This window comes from Natrix helvetica (assembly GCF_964273705.1).
Source record: "Natrix helvetica genome assembly, chromosome: 3".
In the NCBI taxonomy this organism is placed as follows: Eukaryota; Metazoa; Chordata; class Lepidosauria; order Squamata; family Natricidae; genus Natrix; species Natrix helvetica.
In genome coordinates this window covers 48,540,292-48,560,523 of record NC_138549.1, presented here as the reverse complement: position 1 = coordinate 48,560,523, position 20,232 = coordinate 48,540,292, and the positions used below count along the sequence as shown (strand labels likewise).

Here is a 20,232-nt window from a genome sequence, read left to right as displayed (position 1 = left end):
ACTTCCCAGACCAGCCAAGAGCACCACAGCTAGAAAGAAACCGTTCCCCTGGGAGTGAAGTATGATGGCGACTTGCAGCAGTTGGGGTTTTTTCTGGTGTATGTCCTCACGTACGTGCAGGAATACAGGCAGGATTTCCAAGGCATCCGAGTCAGAGTCGTCACCCTGGTCCTGAAAGGAGCGGCAATCTGGTGGATGGTGACCCTCCACAATGCTGATGCCCCAGAGCTACAGAACTTCAAATTTTAATGATGGCTCTCCGCTGCCACTTTGAGGACCCCCTGGCAGATTGAAAAGCCCATGCCCGCATAAGAACTGTGAAGCAGGGCTGACAGCCACATACGCCAAGGAATTCTGAGACTTCGCCTGCCGAGTAGACTGGCTGGAAGACATCCTGATAAGCTGGTTCAAGGAGGGGCCTCTACTATGTCCACCTAGCCCGAGGGGCCCCAAACTGCCTCCATGACTGGTACATCCTGGCTGAAGAGGAAGAGATTGACCTGGCCAGAAACCAGTACCAAGAAGGGAGAACCTGGAAGAGATCTCCAAACCAGGGGAAGTGAGAGCCGTTCAAGTCGCAAACTGCCCTCTTAGCGTCACCATCTGCCTGTTTCAAGTGCAGGAAGGAAGGGCAACACACAGCTGAGTACCGTTCAAAAATCTGAGTGCCTATCAGGTGGAAAGCCCATGAAAACCACCCCTGTGGAAAGACACCACACTGAGAAGCAGAGAGGTCATGCCGTTTTGCTCCTTCACAAAACCAGGGGAGGGAACTCTGGCCTCACCAGGAAAAGACCCGGGCCTGTTCCAAAGCGACCCTGAAGATGACCCGCTGGTAAGCGAACTGATCAAACCGGTCACACTGCCCCTAAGACTATTATTCTCCAGCTGGAAAAAGAGAGTAAAGCTCTCAGCCTTTCTGGACTCAGGGTATAAAGGTAAAGGTTCCCCTTGCCCATATGTGTTAGTCATTCCTGACTCATCTCCATTTCAAAGCCGAAGAAGCAGCACTGTCCAAAGACGTCTCCGTGGTCATGTGGCCGGCATGACTAAACAGCAAAGGAGCACGGAACTCTGTTACCTTCCCACCAAAGGTGGTTCCTATTTTTCTACTTGCATTTTTACATGCTTTCTAACTGCTAGGTCGGCAGAAGTTGGGACAAGTAGCGGGAGCTCACTCCGTTATGTGGCGCAAGGGATTTGAACTGCCGACCTTTCTGATCGACAAGCTCAGCGTCTTAGCCACTAAGCCACTGCATCTCTGGACTCAGGGTGTACTCGGTGCTTAATAAACCCGACCCTGGTGGGGAAATTGGACATCCACCTACGGAAGCTAAAGACCCCCATTACATTCTGCCAATTAGATGGGTCAGTTGCGCGGAGAAGCCAGCCACTTTTGCCACAGAGTCCTTGAAAATAGCCATGGGGACTTATGATGAGAGACTCACAGGCACCAAGAATGGAGTGGTCACTAGGTCTGGGACTCACCTTGCTGAAGAGGTGAAACCCCAGAGTAAATTGGAAAGAGGGGACCCTAAGATTCCGGTGGGAAGTGAGTGGACCAGATGAATGAAAGGAGAAACTGGGGGAAAATCCAAATAAAGAAACAGATGTGGCTGAGAGGACCGAGCCAGCTCAGAGAATTCCCCGGGAATACAAGGAGGGCTTTGACGAGCTCCCCGCCCCTGACTGTATCACTAAGGTTCTCTCAAGGGTCAAGCTACTGAAACCCAAAATGTACAGTATGTTCCCCAGGGAACTCGAGGAAGTGTGAGCTTTCGGGTAAAATTACTCGGGTAAAAGATACCTCATAGTACTGTTAAAAGTGCAACACTGAAATAGCTTCTTTTGCCAATCTGATAAAAGCACCAAGGCTCTGTGGGCACTGCTGATAAAATCTTTTAAATTGATGTATAAAAAAGTTCCAATGTAGCTCTGGGTTAATGAACTAATAATCAAGCAGCACTTGTGATGATTTCAATTTGAGATCCCAAGAATAAAAGTTCAAAGCTACTCTGTTTTGTAACTTAGAACAACTATTCACCTGCCAAATGACTTAAAATGAAATGAAGCAATATTTAAACTTACATGTCCTTGCATTTCTGTCATCTTTTCAGAATGCCAGTCCTTCTGCCTGCTGGCTGGATGATTAGATGTGTGAATAGCTTTTTGTATTGCCAAAAGATCCTGACTTTCGCTTCCAGGCATCTGTAACATGGAACAATATGTATTCATTAATTCCTGAGAACAAAAATTCTAAGTTATGTCTCATTTCCCACTTCTCTGATCAAAGCAATGCAAGTGAACCCATTATTGCTATGCCCTTTTAAGATCTCCATATTAATAATGTATTTGTAGATGCCATGCATATTTTTATAACCTCCACCCTTAAGGCATTCACATGCTGTTAGTTAAATACTGCAAAAGAGAGAGGGAGCAGTTAAGTGTAGTGCTCTATTTCACCCACATTTTCATGACATTCCATATTGCTTTTAAGTTCATGAGCCATTTCCACAAAAACTATGTTTTTTGCTAAGGAAGAAATATAAACAGTCATCAATTAGTTTTGCAGTACTTTTATAAGGAAGAGCATTTTCCCTTATCAAAGAAATGAGATTTAGTTAAAAACATATGTTTACTAATCAGAGAAACTGCTAAATAATGCAGCATGCCAGCTTCAGAGAAAAACTTTGGCTGAATATATCTTCCGAACAGTTTAGTCGTCTAACAGGGAGTAGGCGATTGCTGGCTAAGATTCCTTTCTCAGCAAATAAAATTTAGGATTAAAAATTATTAATCCATTAAATATAGGGGGATTAATTTTATTTTTCCAAAAACATATAATAAGATAATTGAATATAGAGAATATAAAAGCTTTCCAAAGTGTTCTATATCCAATGAAATTCAACCATGGCTAATACATTGTGTGTTCCTTTTATTTAGGTAAACCAAAGCAGTAAGGTTTATAAATAAGAATATTCCAATTGAAAAAAATAATTGCACACTACATTCACACTGATTATAAAATAAGTTGTCTTTTATGTTTTATTAGATGTTTATTTCTAATCCTGATGATAATATTATTCATAATATTGCATTTCTTTTAAATTTGGAGGAAAAAATTGCCAGGTTCCCTGAATTTGTAGAATTGGCTCAAGATACTTAATTTGCGTGAAGAGTATGATCCCCTGAGAAAAATGTCTGTCTGTGTCTGTCTATCTATCATATTACACACACAGACACACACACTCACACGCACACACACAAACACACGCTATAGTGGTAAGTAAAATAGATGTACTATAGCAAGTTTTTTCAGTGCTACCATTTTTTAAAAGTTAATACCATGGGTAGAGTGACTACAGGATTCTTTTTCAAAGAAGAGCTATGCTTTAAATGATTCTTTGAAATAAAAAGAGGAAAAAGAGATTTCTTGATGCTTGGATTTTCCATCTTGGTAGATTCTGTCTGTAATATAAGATACAAAAACGAATTGCACAAATAATTCTAATTCAGAAGAGTTACCCATGTCTCTTACTTGTTGAATTATATACAAAAACTTCAATGATCACAGATGTTTAATCTAACATTTTATAATTATGTCAAGATAAAACTAATTGCTCTGCTGAATAAGAAAAAGAAAGAAAGAATTTAAGCTTAACTGCTCATGCAATATGCTTTAAGAATGTGTCTAAAGGTAAAGTTTCCCTCGCACATATGTGCTAGTCGTTCCCGACTCTAGGTGGCCATGCTCATCTCCGTTTCAAAGCCGAAGAGGCAGCGCTGTCCGAAGATGTCTCCGTGGTCAAGTGACTGGCATGACTAAACGCTGAAGGCACACAGAATGCTGTTACCTTCCCACCAAAGGTGGTCCCTATTTTTCTACTTGCATTTTTACGTGTTTTTGAATTTCTAGGTTGGCAGAAGCTGGGACAAGTAACGGTAGCTCACTCCGTTATGTAGCACTAGGAATTTGAACTGCCAAACTGCCGACCTTTCTGATCAACAAACTCAGCATCTTAGCCACGAGCCACCGTATCCCTTAAGAATGTGCCTATCAAATGTATATATTTAGTAAGTATAGTATACATTTCTTTGGGTAGTTTAAATTTTGTATATGAACTATGACTATAATTATTATCAAAATATTCCAAATTTTCATAAACAATAGGCAATTAAGTGTATAGGGATCATCTTACTTCAACAAAATGGGTTTTGTATAATTTTTGTTAAAGGTTCAGCAAACTGGGAGAGAAACACAAAAACCCCACATACATGCAATTAAAAAAAAATGTAGATTCATAAAACTATTATCTCTCAATGGAAATGCAAATTTAAAGCTATATTTTTCAAAAGGCCAATTAGAAAATAAAACTTATTAAATAGATGGGTCTTATGTAGGAATAAACACCAATAATTTCAGAAAAATGTATGCAGCAACTAAATTATATAGGAACAAAACTAAGGAATCCTTAAATGATTTATCTGCTGACAATAAAAATTCTGATGTACTCCATCTCTAATTTCCAAGTCTTCACTATAAATCAATATATTTAAAATAATAGATTAAAATGGTTCTTCTGCTTAGTATAGTACTTGATTATTATTTACTTATTATTTTTTCTATATCAATTTATAGAGACACCCATCTCAAAATCACAATTCTTTCCTATCCCCTACATGGATGGAGAAAAGAGGAAGGGATATTAAGTAAAGTGAAGTAAACTGGTGGAAGGATCATAGAAATGTTTTCATTCTTAAATAATAGTTTAAATTTTCAAGGAGAGAGGCTCCTTGTTTCAAGGGGATAGTACATATTATTAAATTCATTCAAAATCCCAAAACTTTTCAGAAGTTTATTCATTGCTACAGTATGCCATTTTTGTTTCTTAAATTCTTTATGACAAGAAAGATAAGTTCTTCTCCCTTTAATTCCCCATCTTATACCAATATATTTGAACCCTACATCAGTTAACCCAACCCATGTTTCTGATCAAGTGAGCTATAGCTCACGAAAGCTAACATCTTGTAATATCATTTCTTAGTTTTAAAAAGTGCTACCAGACTCTTGGGATATTGAGGTCTGTAAGTAACTAAAATTAAACAAATGACAGCAGTCAGTAGGCTGCACAGAGAGGTGAAATGGGGGGAAAGTGGCAAATACTTCCTTTACAACAACAAAGAGTTTGACACAGCAATCAGCCTCATACTCTCCTCATTTGGCATTACAGAATTGTCAGAACCTACTTCCTATTTGCTTGGGAATGCCTCACAAACTCTGATTTGGCTTCTAGCTATTTATCAAGAAAATCATCTGACATCAATTGCTTCATTATTTATTTAATATTTAATTTTATTCATAGGAGGTCATAGAAATGTATTCCTCATTCACAATAATCTTCAAATCCTTGTATTTGCCAAATCTGGTAGCTGATACCTCAATAAGGAAGTTCTTTCCTGCAGAAGACTAAAGTAGTCAAGCAAAATGTTACAGAAAACATGAGCTACTTACTGACTGAGATTTCTTCTTTTTCTTTTTTATTGCCCTGAAAAAACTTTGTTTTTCTTTTTCTTTTAGTTGTTCAGAATGAGTATCTTCAGGACTTTTCCTTAATGTGGAGGGGAAAAAACATATATATATATATATTTAATCAGTACAAATACAACATATATATATATATATATATATATATATATATATAGATAGATAGATAGATAGATAGATAGATAGATAGATAGATAGATAGATAGATAGATAGATAGATAAATAGATAGATAGATAGATAGATAGATAGATATAGATATAATAAACTTTAGCATAATGAATTACATACTGCACAATCTTATAGAAATGTAATGCTTTCAAAACAATATGCATGAAAAATCTCCTCCCCATCAGCAGTGGGACATTAAGCTGGGGACTTGGCAGAATACTGTTCGGGGCTGAGAATTCTCAACACTACATTTGCTAGGCTTCTGTGATGAATTCTAGGTACAAATTCTGATTGAAGATATTTGCACTGATCATCACTTGAGGCTTTGTACAATCTGCATGATGTCTGAATTGAAAAAAAAAAACTAAATTTGCATTAGAATTACCTACTAGCTTGAATTTGAAAATACTTCATGCATAACTGGCTTTCCAATTAAATTTTGTAGACATTTTATGGTTCCTAGAGCAATCATAATTTGTCTGATCTAGTTGTAGCAGCAAAGTATACTTACTTGAAGGAAGAAACCTACAGAATGCATTTCAAATTGGGAGAGACAATGTTAAAATGCCAACTCAGGAGAGAGCTGGTGCAAAAGTTATAAAAGAAAAATTAAACCTGGCCTGTCTCATCCTCTTTGCTTAAAGGAACAAACAGCAAATTAAATGTTAATATTTACAGTAATATATATTATTAGTGTGCTGCTCTTTTCTAATATACACAGACATCGTACTATTTCTCTTCAAGGCAAGAAATATTATGCCAACTTCAGAAAAGTAGGTAGTAGAAAGTAATAGAAAACAGAGATCTGATATAAAAGTAAATAAAAGTAAATGAATGCTACTCACTGCCAAGCTCTGTTCAGCTGGTTTGAACTTGACTTGGCAGAGGTAGCAGTCAATATTTTATTATCACATGTGGACTAAAGCTACTTTTTATAGTTAAGTCTACTGCCCCTATTTACCCACTTGGGCTGACTTTTCTGCTTTTCCACCGCTCTTTTAATAGTTTCATGGTCACTTTGATTTATGTTTTCTATTGGGTGAAAATTTTCTTAATTGACATTTTAAGCATTTCATTTCAGATAACTTTCAACATATCTCCACATCACCCTGCTCTTCAGTTTCTATTTATACTTCTTTGATTGCTTGGAATGATCAAGAACAGCTTCTCATCCTGATTCACAGATATTGGAATGAGAGATGACCTACTTTCTTCCTTTCACACTCCATTCCTGAAGGCTTCAAGACAGACTTGAGAAATCAAATATCTCACTCTTTTCCTCCGACAGTCTCAAGACTGGTAATCTGAAAGAAACAGATCTGTCCCCAGGCTTCCCTTTCTAGTTGCCAAACCAGAATCAAAATTACTGATGACTATAGAAGCTTTTTGGTAAGGCAAGTCAGGTGGTTTGAATTTATGAGAGTTCTGCAAATGAAAATGGAAATGGAGCTGGGCCATCTTGGATATTGATTATGACCTCCAAAACTTTATTGGCATTTGGGTAGCATTTCCAAGACTTAAATATTCCTGCTGTACCCCTGTCCCTAACTCTGTGTGAGGAACCCAGAATGCGCTCCATTTCAAACTGCTCTTTCCCACTCACCAGGATGGGAGATAAGAGCACAGGAAGGTGTTCCTGAATCAATAGGGAGCAATGGAAAACTGGATATATCTTTATTTTCAAAAGCAGCAGCAAGCAAAAATTCACAGGGTAAAATTTGTGCAAGAATGGAGAACAATCCCATAAATCAACACATCATTTGTAAGAGGCTTGTAGTTATTCTTGGAATTTATGCTGAATTGCCTCAGGTTTCTTATAGAATCAAGAGAGGTCAGAAAAATAGAAGTGTACTATCCATGTGAGTGTCAAAGGAAAATAGCTGAATAGTGGTGTGAAAAGCGTTTTTATAAGCAAATTTCACAAGTCATGAAAGTTCCAGCAATATCTTGCTATAAATTAACACAGTAGAGAATGTACTATTTAAAGATAGCAATGAGGACCCAGATAGTTGGGGGCAATATGCTGATTCTGAAAACCACTTAGAGAGGACTGTAAAAAACTGTGAAGTGGTGTATAAGTCTAGGTGCTATTGCTATTAGTAATTTCTATTTCACTATCCCAGGGGTCTGCAACCTTAAACTCAAAGAGCCATTTGGACCCATTTCCCACAGAAAAAAAAAACACTGGGAACCACTGGGTGGGCGTGGCCAACTCGATGTCACTCACTCTCACCCAGTCACATGACACACACACCCCAGCCACACCTATCCAGGTTTTGTGGCTTCCGGTGTTTTCTTTTCTGTGGGAAATGCATCTCTCTCTCTCTCTGTCTCTTTCTCTCACTCTCTCTCTTTCTTTCTCTCATTCTCTCTCTCTCTCCATGTTCACGTGTCGAGTGACTGGGAGGAGAGGGCGAGGGGTGGGGCCAGGCAATGGTGGGCTCACCCAACAGGGTGCCACAGCAGAGGGACGAAAGAGCTGCATGCGGATCTGGAGCCGTGGGTTGCCAACACCTGTCCTATCCCTCTCTATATGAAAAGCTGAAAGCAGTTGAAACTTAATAATCAATAGTTTAAACAATACACACAATAACTTGCTATGAACTGTGGCCATTTGCTGCAGATCTGGTGACTGAAAAGTCTGTAGATCCAGAAAATCTGTTGAATGAGGAAACAGGCCATCTCAGGAGTAGAGAGGCCACAACAGAGAAGTGTGCCAACTTAGAGAACTGAACAACAATGACTAAAATAATAGTGAGATTTTAATAAGAGATAAATTACTTAGAAAGTCCAAGGAAAATGTACAAGACCCCTATGTGCCAGAGAGAAGCTGCAGGAAATCAGTGCTATTTTGAGGCTTCTCACAGTGATAGGTATTGTTTGATGAGGCATACATTTTGATATGTGCTCTGATTAGAAGTCAAAGGAATTGTTAAATTTCTCAACTGCCAACCTAATTGGTTATCATCCCTGAATTACAAAATCTCCTCCCCCAAGAAATGAACATATTATTTTGTCAAGCCCCATGCAGCTGGCAAACTAAGAAAGCAAGAACTGTCCAGATTTTAGGAAATCATCTTTAATAATATTTCAGAAAAAAAGCAGAATCTTTAAAACGCTAATCCTTATGTGTTTAAGATGTAAGAAATATGACATTAAAATGAAAGAAATATTGTGCCCAGCTGATTTTATATTGGACAAGTTTATAAGAGGTCTGAGGATATCCCAGATTTTGAAAATCTAATGTATGACTTCCAGAAGATAATTATAGGCCTGGAAAGTATCATTAATAGTAAAAAGGTCTGCTAAAAATGTCATAATTTCATTTGATGATCAAAGCTTGTAAAAATAGAATGCCTAGGGTAGGAGGCTGCCTGGAAATTGCAGGACTATTGATAAAAATAGGATCATCAACATGATCGCCAACGTCCGATGATGGATATGGCGCAAGAAGAATGTGTGTATGTGTGTGTGTATGTATATATATATATATATATATATATATATATATATATATATATATATATATATATATATATATATATATATATATATATATATATATATATATATATATATGTATATACACATACATACATACATACATACAGCTGCCCATCTTGTGATACACAAATCTAGAAGTCTAACAGCAATAATAAAAACACAACAATAAAAACCATTCAATAAGAAACCAGAAAAAATGATTTCTGGAAGCTTTACGAAGGAAAAAGAGAATAAATGTTGACCTCATCATGGTCCAAATGAATATGTAGAGTGTAAACCTCAAGTCAATCCACTCTGGAATCATTAAAAAAATGCAAGATGGGGGGTACTGATAAATTTGGATTTGGTGATGTGTAGATGCATTGTTTACATGTGTTCTGAACTGGACATCAATTACATTTCTATTAAGTTTGGAAGGTAGACAGGTTTAAGGGTACAACTGATCTGCATGAAATAGGAAACTCAATAAAATTAACAAAATCTATTAAACCAGTTGGTAATTTCTGATTCCAGTCAAATTTTCAGTGTGACTACTGGATGAATTAATCATCTTAAATGAATTAATCATCTTAAATGAATTAATCATTTAAGAAATTAGGAAATGTTAATTTGTTTCTATATTAACTTTTCTACTTCTATATAAACTAACTCTGGTTTATCTTTTATGAAAACCTTACTTACCAGGAATCAAAAGCAGTTTGTCTCTTTGAATGGCTTGTAACATTACTGCTTTCTGCAGGCAATGCAGGTATTCTGTTTGAGGCACTATTGTCTAGAAATGTTCCTTCTGGGCGTGGAGATGGGACTACAAGAAGAAATGTAAGGTTACACTGTATACATTCTCAATTATTTCTTTTTAAAAACACAATAAAATGGCACATATTCATGCTTGGCAGAAGATTATATAGTTTACTCAACATGTGATATTGAAATTTGTTTCTGTCTATTTCAATGTTGGATTATGAATCATAATATTCTATCAGTGTTGAGAAAAGAACAAAGATTTAAAAGAAATTTGATTTCTGTAGTGTAGTAGAGGAGCTCTTAGTACATTAAATTATCTTAGTGTCTTAAGTTGGAAGAAGATTACAGCAATCCATGTTCTGATAATTTTTGGTTTCAATCCATATATAATGTATTGTATGCATAGATATCAATGAAGATGATCTGGTTGCTGAATATGCTTTAACCAGAATGAAGAACTATTTATTTTAATCTTATTCATCTCAGATTTGAACATTTACAAATTAACTCTCCTTTTAAAACCGAAGGAAGTTTTCTAGAAAATTAATAATCATTGCTTTGCCCTGTGAAATTATTTCCAGAGAAAGGAAAATGACTGTAATCATTTTTTAAAAAAATGCCTATAAAACCTGAATTTAGCCAAATACAAAAGAATCACAAATGAGAAGGCAAGAAGATCATTGCAAATGTATCGGATTTTTCTGCAGAAAAATAATAAAACCAGTTGCTGATTATATTTATATCAATAGTACTTAGACTTATATACCACTTCATAGTGCTTTACAGCACACTCTAAATGCTGTAAATATTGCACCCAACAATCTGGATTCTAATTTTACCAACTTTGGAATGATGGAAGGTTGAGTCAACTTTGAGCCTGTCAGGATCGAAGTGCTGGCTGTGGGCAGTGTGCCTGCAATACTGCATTCTAACCACTGCATCCTTTGTATTTATTTTCTAGTGACCACAATTTTTAGCCCAAGATCAATAAGGTCCAATCATCATATATATTAGGAATTTGAAATATCATATCCACAGGAAATTGTTAGATGACATCAAAATTAGATTAAATGTTTGTCAATATGCAAAACTAGAAAACAAATCATTTTAACAATTCAGTCCTTCTACAATATCATGCCATAATTTAATAATAGATGCATATGTGGCTGAAAGCGAAGGTTTAGCAAAAAATATTATGTACCAGTGTCCTGCGGTCTTTATGTTGTAGATCAGAGATGTCAAACTCAAGGCCTGTGGGCTGGATCTGGCCGATGGGGAGCTTAGATCTGGCCCATGGGGCCATCCTGGAAACAGCAAAGGACCGGCCCGTGGTGCCTCAGACAACGAAAATGGTGCTCGGCCCTCCCAATCTTTGTTTTCACTGGCGGAGTGTTGCAGAGGCTGTCGCAGCAGAAAATGGAGCTTGGGAGCCCATTTTCGCTGGCAGAGCGCTCAGGACACCACAGGTTCCCACGAGTAATGTCGAGTTGGCCATGCCCACCCTGAACCCCAAGGTCAAACGCAACCCTGATGCGGCCCTCAGTGAAATAGAGTTTGACACCCCTATTGTAGATTATATCTTTTCCTTCTTTAATCATTACAATTTTATATTCAGAATTTCGTACCCTTAAGGATAAGAATGCAGTTAGTGGAATTAAGAAATTTTAGATAGTGACCCAAATCACATAATTAAACTGAGCCTTAATTATTCTAAGTCTCAGTCATAGGCTGGCCAGTCCTTCTAATACAGACTTTTCTAATGTAGACTTTTTAAGGTTTATAAAGTTCAGGCAATCCTTCAAGCAATTATGATTAAGACACAATTAGCCTAATGGTCTTGCCCTTTCACATGTTAACAAAGCCAAAACTTATACTAATTTGCTGAAAAAGATTATTATTTTGCTGGGCCCCCATCCTTTAGTATACAGCCAAATTTATCAATTGCTGTGGGCCTGCATATTGAGAATTATTTTTGATGAAAACTAGATTACCTAGGAAGTTTGAGCTAACATTTGCTGTGACTTGTTCTTGAAAGTCTGTTTAATTTATTAAGTGGTACATTCTGCTAATATTATACTTTTTCTAAATTTTCCCAAAAGATAAATGATATAAACAAAACAAAACCTGTAGTCAAAAGCACACTTATGCATAAGCAATTCTAAACATAATTTTACAAACATCTGAATAATATATTTAAAATCTGCTTATAAGAATGCCTAAATTGAATCCTCCTTCATACCAAACTAGTTGGCAAAATAAGTTTTGGTAAAGGAAAATGAGCCACTTTTAAAAAAAGAAGCCAATCATCTTTATTTTACTTAGTGTTCTAGGAATATAAGATTCTTCCAACTTGTTAGGAATATGACTGTCTGAACATTGGCTAAACTGTTTTTTATTTAACAGCCTTTTATTAGAAAGTAGAATTAAACTGCATAAGTTAAATTACCTCTGTAAAAACTACCAACTCTTCTAGGTACAGAATCATTATACAGAAGTCTATTTTCTTTTGTGGAGGCTCCATCATCTGGGTGTTGATCACGATACGTTCCACCCTTAATAAAATAATAGATAAATTTATTAGACGAAAGAAACTTGATTGAATCTGATCATAGCTTGTTGAAATAAAAAATAAATTCCACATTAAAAATGAAAGCTGCATGTTATAATCATAGAAGTAGCTTGCCTGATATATTCGGATTAATTACTAATTCTCATTTATCCCTCTAATAAATAATTTTTGAGTGAGGAAACAATATAAACCTTTTAAAAAATGACAAAGGCATGTAATCTACCACAGTGGATGCTAAATACCGTATTTATTCGAGTATAACGCGCACACGTGTATAACGCGCACCCCCTAATTTTCGATTAAAAATCGGTATAAAATTTTGTTTTATACAAAAAACGTTGTTGAACACGTGCGGCCATGATAAAAATCATTTATTGACAATGTAAACTGGTATAAACTTTTTTTTTCCTTTGCCTTTCGCTGGGGCTGCCAGCGAGGCGAAGAAATGAAGAGGGGACATTTTTTTTCCTTTGCCTTTCGCTGGGGCTGCCAGCGAGGTGAAGAAATGAAGAGGGGACGTTTTTTTTCCTTTGCCTTTCGCTGGGGCTGCCAGCGAGGCGAAGAAATGAAGAGGGGACGTTTTTTTTTCCTTTGCCTTTCGCTGGGGCTGCCAGCGAGGCGAAGAAATGAAGAGGGGACGTTTGTTTTTCCTTTGCCTTTCGCTGGGGCTGCCAGCGAGGCAAAGAAATGAAGAGGGGACGTTTTTTTTCCTTTGCCTTTCGCTGCGGCTGCAAGCGAGGCGAAGAAATGAAGCGGCAACGAGGGGACGTTTTTTTTCCACCACCCCAGCCCAGCCCTCGTTTATAACGCGCACCCACACTTTGATTCCTTTTTTTGGTACAAAATTTTCCGCGTTAAACTCGAATAAATACGGTATACTAAATCCACTAGATTGCCAATGGAGAATCTTATTATTTGGTAACATACTGACCCTTCAATTGACCTTTAAGTTTTGTTGAAAAAAATATACTATCCCAAACATTATACATAATTCAAGAGGTCATGGGTACCTGGAAAGGTTTACCAAGATGGGCGATCCTCATTCATTTAATAACTACTTATTTGTTAGTTTATTCAATTTATATAAGCTGCACATCTCACATAAGTGATTCTGGGTAGCTTCCAATAAAATTGTTGCAAATTAGACAAATATGCATGTATTTTAAAAATGGAAATCTAATTAAGAAAATAAGGTATTTTAGAATAAAAGTACCTGATTGGAACTAATGATCTTTTTCTGTAAAAATGTCTTTTGACACATAAAATATAAATGGTTTTAGCAAATCTTACCTAAATTATTTCAAGTGATAGTTGTTCAAACAGCATCTTGCACTTAAAGTACATTTTATGTGGAAACATTTTTAGGCTTTATATTGTGCAATAGTTTATTCTGATCAGTACAAATTTTTAATCTATTATTCTATACTTCTAAGGCCAGCAGTATTTATACTGCTTTCTAATTTTTTATAGTTTCTGTCTCCAACTAACCACATTATAATGGTATTAACAATATTCCATTCCCAGTTTATTACAGATGTTAATGTATGTATTACCATGCATTAATAGTAATAGTCACTTTTGGGAAAGAGAATCATGTTATTAAAGTATTACAATATTCAGCTTCAATGGTGGAAAACCATAAAACAAATGCTTTCCAACAAACAAATAAAGGCAACTCAGGAATTCCTACTAAAGCATTCAATTCCCAGTAAAAAGAACATATATTTCTCCAATATATTTCTCCTCTGGTATATTTATTCTAGTTTAAAACTTAAATACTACAGTATGATGAAAATGATAACATGCATGGTGACATTAAAATGGAAGCCCTGCTCTGTATTTGTGTCCTCATAGCAGGGCTTATGTTGTGATGTCAGAGTGTATCCCAAAGGTGCTTTTTCAGGAGACAAAGGGACTTTCTTGTTTTTTCTTTGAAGACGTTTCGCTTCTCATCCAAGAAGCTTCTTCAGCTGTGGCAGGATAGTGGGAAATAGAAGGATTTATATTCCTTGCAGACAGCTATATAAATATAACTACATAAATAACTACATAAATAAATAAATAAATAACTACATAAATAAATAAATAAATAAATAAATAAATAAATAAATAAATAAATAAATAAATAAATAAATAAATAAATAAATAAATAAATAAATAAATAAATAAATAAATAAATAAATAAATAAATAAATAAATAAATAAATAAATAAAAATTCTGCTATTCCCCACTATCCTGTCAGAGCCGAAGAAGCTTCTTGGATGAGAAGCGAAACGCCTTCAAAGAAAACACAAGAAAGTCCACTTGCCTCCTGAAAAAGCACCTTCGGGACAACATGACCTGGATGACTGAGAATCTCTACAGACTGTCAGAGTATGTGTTTCATCATTTGGCCCCTTTTCCTCTTCCCCTGCATACACTGTAACTGACACACTCCTTTGCCACAATTCACCTTCTGACAAGAGAAAAAGAAAACAAATGGCAGGCAAGACACATCAGGTAGTTATATTTTCTGGTCAGAAGTTGTCTACAATGTAAATATAAATATTTTATTAAGCTTGCAAGAGAGCAAGTGTCTCCTTAATTTTAATTAATTAAATTTGAAGGGAAGTTATAAAAACGCCCCAGAAAATACCCATAAGGGAAACTACTATTCAGTTTCTGGGTAGCCTTTGTGACACTTAATATTCAGCATTACAGATTATAATTTCAACAGTAATATATCAATAGGCGTAATTTATTTTATATAATAAGGTAGAGGTTAATAGTATATACAATAAACTCTGGGATGGAGTAATTGACAAGAAAAAAAATCAGCTGAAAAAGATATGGATTCCTTAGGCAAAAATAAAAGTTATTTTTAACAACAGGCAAACATACAGTACAAAACCATGAATTGTCCAGAACCCTAACAATCAAGAATTCAACTAACCCTATTGGAATCTTCTGTACAATCTTCACGTGACGAGCCAACAGATCTTGTAAGAGATTTATGCTGCACCTGTGGAGATAACAGTTGCAGGCTGTTTGCTCTGGCTGCCATCCCTTGCCCTACGCTTAAGCCACCCTCTGAGCCCTTTGTCCTCACTCTGTCCCGGCTCACATACATAGAATGTCTATGAGGGCGCTGCTGTGAAGAAAAAGGACTCGTGTAGCCTAAACCATAAGAAAAAGATTCATGAGCAGCAGATGCAGAATGTAACTGGCTTCCATCCATGTGATCTGGCAATTTTAACTCCTCCATTGTTTTGGAATGTCTTGTAGATGGTCTTCGTGATTCCAGTGTACCATCACTTCTGTTATTTCTCCCAGAAGGACTGAGCAAAGTTCTATTGTCAGCATGACGAGGAGGTGTTGGTGTAGTAGGAGAGTTTAAGTCCAAACAGCTGGATGGAAAATACCTACTACTATTTGATTCTGAAACTTGAATTCTGGCTTCAGACAAATTACCCACAGATTTGGAATCAGTCAGAGCTCCATGACTTTTTGATTTGGTGCGATATGAGGGGCTCTTTGAAGATTGTGGAATAGTATCAATATAACTGTGACGGCTATGCCTTTCACCCAGTTGTAGTGTGCCAGTTTTGTTCTGTGAACCTTCCATAAATGAATGACGATTATGCTGTGATCTGGAATTTGACTTCAGGTATTTAGTACCAGGACCATCTGACGTTTTGGCTTCTGAATTAAAATCAAATTCAGTTTTTGTCTTTACTTCTTTTGGACTGAGAAGATGTGGTATATTGTTATTAGCTAGATCCTTATTTCCAGATGAAGGAATATTGTTTGTCTTTTTTGACAGCATTGGACTGTGAGAGGTTACAGGGAGATTTCCATTTAAAAAGCTTTCATTTGTTGAAAGGGCATCTTCTCTTTGCAGTCCCACATTCTGTAATTCTTTGCTGTTTGATCTGTGATGAGACTGCACAGTGGTACCTTTGCCAGATTGATTTCTATATTATGAACAGACAAGAAAAGCATTTTATGTTTATTTTTTTTAAAATACCAAATTAGTTAAAAACACCTTTATAGCCCTGATAAGAGAAAATAAAGATCATGTGATCATATTTCTTCAAAGTATTTAGGGTATTATCCAATAGCCCAGATGACTAAACTATGGCAACTGTTCTAAATTGGCTATATTTTGAATCTCCCAAAATTCAAGGATTTGACACTTATGTCACAACACTACTAAGGCAGAATTCTTTAACTAAGTCGTTGTATCGATGAGCAATAGATTTCACCAAGTACTTGGTCCAGAAAATATATGGGCTTCAGGGCCATCTCTGCTCAGTGTAGAAGTGAATCTGATACTCTGAAGTATCAAAAGAGAATCTTATCATCCAGAAAGCAAACCAAATCTAGGTTGTTCTACTTTTTTTTATTGAATGGAAGACACCAAAAAAGTGCTATGTTTGATAGTGGCCTAATCGTATTACTTCATTTTAGCAACTTATATCTGAACAGTCGTGGGTTTCTGCCGGTTCGCACCGGATCGCGCGATCCGGTTGGTCAATGAACCCGGAAGTAAGTTCCTGCCCCACCCCTGTCACTCACTTGCAAGGCCTTGGCGTTTTTTGCATCGGGGCTTGCTGCAAGAGAGAGGGAGTAAAGACCTTTTCCAGATTGTTGGTGGTGGAGGTGCGGGCCCGTGCTCACTGAAGCAAGTCTGGGAAAGTCCTTTGCGCCAGCTGGAAAAGGCCTTCACTCCCCCACCCTTGCATCATGTCCCGATGCAAAAAATGGTGAGATCGGCGCACTTGGGGCTGCTGCTGCGATGTCTAGAGAGGCTAAACCAAGCCGTGCACCTCTCCCACCCACTTTCGTAGCTTCCCGGAGCGCCAAGAACCTTCGTGCTCTTCTCCACCCTCCTCGGCTCCTCGCAACGGCAATAGACATCCAGAAGCGGCGGGGGCCGGAAACCCTAGCACCAAAAGCCAATTCTGGACATCTATTGCAGTCGTGAGGAGCCGAGGAGAGCGCGGATAAGAGCGCGAAGGTTAGGGTTATTGAGCAACGTGTGTGTGTGTGTGTGTGTGAGGCTGGGGTTATGCCCCCCCCGCACCCTCCCTCCCAGGGGTCGAAGTACCTCAAAGGGACACTGGGAAGACATTTCTGAGAAGAGAAACTTCTCCGGTTGCGCCCGAGCTGGTGGAGCGCTGGCAAGCGCCGTCCCGTTGCCAGGGAGACAGTCAGTGAGGTGAACCGCGTGGTTGCTCGGATCACACGGGCGCAGCCCGAGAAGACATTTCTGAGAAGAGAAACTTCTCCGGTCGAGCTGCGCCCGTGTGATCCAAGCAACCACGCAGTTCACCTCACTGACTGTCTCCCTGGCGACGGGACGGCGCTTGCCGGCGCTCCATCAGATTGGGTGCGACCGGAGAAGGTTCTCTTCTCAGAAATGTCTTCTTGGGCTGCGTCCGTGTGATATGAGCAACCATGCGGTTCACCTCACTGACTGTCTCCCTGGCGACGGGACGGCGCTTGCCGACGCTCCACCAGCTCGGGCGCGACCGGAGAAGTTTCCTCAGTGGAGCTCCTGAAAGGGACAGCAGGCTGCCACCGCTCCACTGAGAAGACATTTCTGAGAAGAGAAACTTCTCCGGTCGTGCCCGAGCTGGTGAAGTGCTAGAAGGGAGTTGGGTTGTGGGGGGAAGGAGGAGAAAGGACAAAAAGGAGAAAGAAAGGGAGAAAGAGGAGGTGGGGGATAGTGGGATCCTTGGTGCTTTCTGAGCTTGGTGGTTTTCTTACAGACATTTCATTACCAAACTAGGTAACATCATCAGTGCTAGAAGGGAGTGGGGTTGTGGGGAAAGGAGGAGGAGGAGAAGTTGAAGGACAAAAAGGAAAAAGATAAGGAGGGCGAGGACTGTGGGGTCCTTTGGTGTTCTCTGAACTTGGCCGGCAAGCCACTCCCACCCGGTCACATGGCCGGCAAGGCACTCCCACCCGGTCACATGGCCAGCAAGCCACTCCCACAAAGGAGGCCACACCCACAGAGTAGGTTCCAAAAAATTTGAAACCCACCACTGTATCTGAAATAATTAGAATGCTGACATTATTTCCAGTCATTTACCTGCTAGTTAAAGTGTTGCTATCTCCATGGTAAGGCTTTCTTTTAGTTGACCGTGAAGGTGAACGATCTAACATCCTCTGAGTTTGAAATGATGGATGATTCAGACACTGTTCTGTTAAGTATCGGTCAGCTGGATCCAGTTTCAGCAAGTTCTTTAGGTGAAATATTAAGAATTAAGAAACATAACATAGTAATAGATGTGGTTGTTGCTAGTTACAGCATAATTTTAAAAATATATGCAACTGAAAATTATTTATCATTCCCACTCTTAAATAAAAATGTTGACTCTAAAATCTGTTCTTAAAAATAAGAAAACCACCCCACGGCAATCTTCTATAGTATAAGGTATACACTTATATGCAGATTTACATAATACATAAAAATTACACAGCAAGTTTCTTTTGCTATATGTAAGAAAATTGTAAGAAAATCTTATAAGACCTTGCTTTATTGGATTTTTCAGATTTATTACATCATTAATATATTAAATTTATTTAATGCTATTAAGGAAACAAATTCCATACAAAATCTGAAAACAGACCTTGTTAAAAACATGCAGTTTTGTTGATTTCAGGTGAAATGAGAGGAAAATAAAAAAAAATCCTATCTCTGTGCCTTCCCCATACCATCTCAAATGTATGAAGTAATTATATTTTCAAATTATAAGATTATACAGGACTATTAACATATATATAGTTAAATTACAGCCCTCCCCCTCCCTCCCTCTCCCCCTCTATCTATCTATTCTGAAGATGTAAACAATCAACATTCCTACCTTCATAAGGTCAAGTAAAAAACCACTTAAAATTCCCAAGTATCTCCTTTCCAATGATTGTGGATGGTTGACTGCAGGAAACTGTAATACAGATTACATATAACTCACATAGAGAACTGGCATTTATCAATCATTAAAATTTTGTTAGCATTATATCCTAACAAAACAGGAAAAACAAAAATATTAAAGGTAAATTAAATGATAGCTCAAAGATAATTTCCTTGTCAGACCAACCCTACACTGTGCTGATGATGATGTAGGATTAGACTCCCCATGTTTCTTAAAAAGCTAACAGCAGCTTTATTGCTAAGGAGATACAAGTAATCCTTAATTTTCAACCTCAGCTGGAGCTTGAATTTCTGTAAGTGATGTGGTTATAAAGCATGAATCACATGACTGTATCACTCATTTAATGACTGAACTTCCAGGACTTCCCCTTGCCATTGATAAGCAAATTTGAGTAAGTTTGGACCCCCCCACCAGTCCTGAGCCTCAATAAGGTAAGGAACTGCTTCCAAGCCCCGCACCTGCATATCTCCCTTCATCTCTGTTCATTTGCAGTCCCAGAACTGCAGCACACCAAGAAATCCGCAATGTGGAAAGTAGCCCCAGAGCTGTGGAGCCCAATAGTGTGCTGCAAAGTCATCATGCCCAGGAAGCTCCAGCAGCTCAGCACAAAGCCACAATGTCCCAGGAAGCATTCCAAGTTGCACTTGCCACCCTGAACTCCAAGGCCCATCTGACCTTTGCCACATGATCTCCCTGGCCCTTCACAAGGCTGCTGCTGACCCTGTGAGGCTACCTTTCCCAGTCTCACAACAACAAATGTGCTATTTGGAGGACACAGAG

General features: G+C 37.9%; 1 protein-coding gene across 4 annotated transcripts in view; it reads right to left on the bottom strand.

Moving 5' to 3' along the window:
• Positions 1 to 20,232, bottom strand: part of CDKL5 (cyclin dependent kinase like 5) — an 87,561-nt gene that overhangs the window by 7,779 nt on the left and 59,550 nt on the right. For 3 of the 4 annotated variants that reach the window (XM_081948747.1, XM_081948749.1, XM_081948748.1), the window contains exons 10-17: positions 19,384 to 19,464; positions 18,609 to 18,760; positions 15,465 to 16,485; positions 12,409 to 12,514; positions 9,900 to 10,023; positions 5,513 to 5,609; positions 3,346 to 3,468; positions 2,089 to 2,208 (exon numbers count right to left, since the gene is read on the bottom strand). In XM_081948747.1, the coding sequence (XP_081804873.1) occupies positions 2,089 to 2,208; positions 3,346 to 3,468; positions 5,513 to 5,609; positions 9,900 to 10,023; positions 12,409 to 12,514; positions 15,465 to 16,485; positions 18,609 to 18,760; positions 19,384 to 19,464 (1,824 nt within the window). The remainder of the gene's footprint in view (positions 1 to 2,088; positions 2,209 to 3,345; positions 3,469 to 5,512; positions 5,610 to 9,899; positions 10,024 to 12,408; positions 12,515 to 15,464; positions 16,486 to 18,608; positions 18,761 to 19,383; positions 19,465 to 20,232) is intronic. The other variant, XM_081948750.1, reaches the window with a different exon arrangement.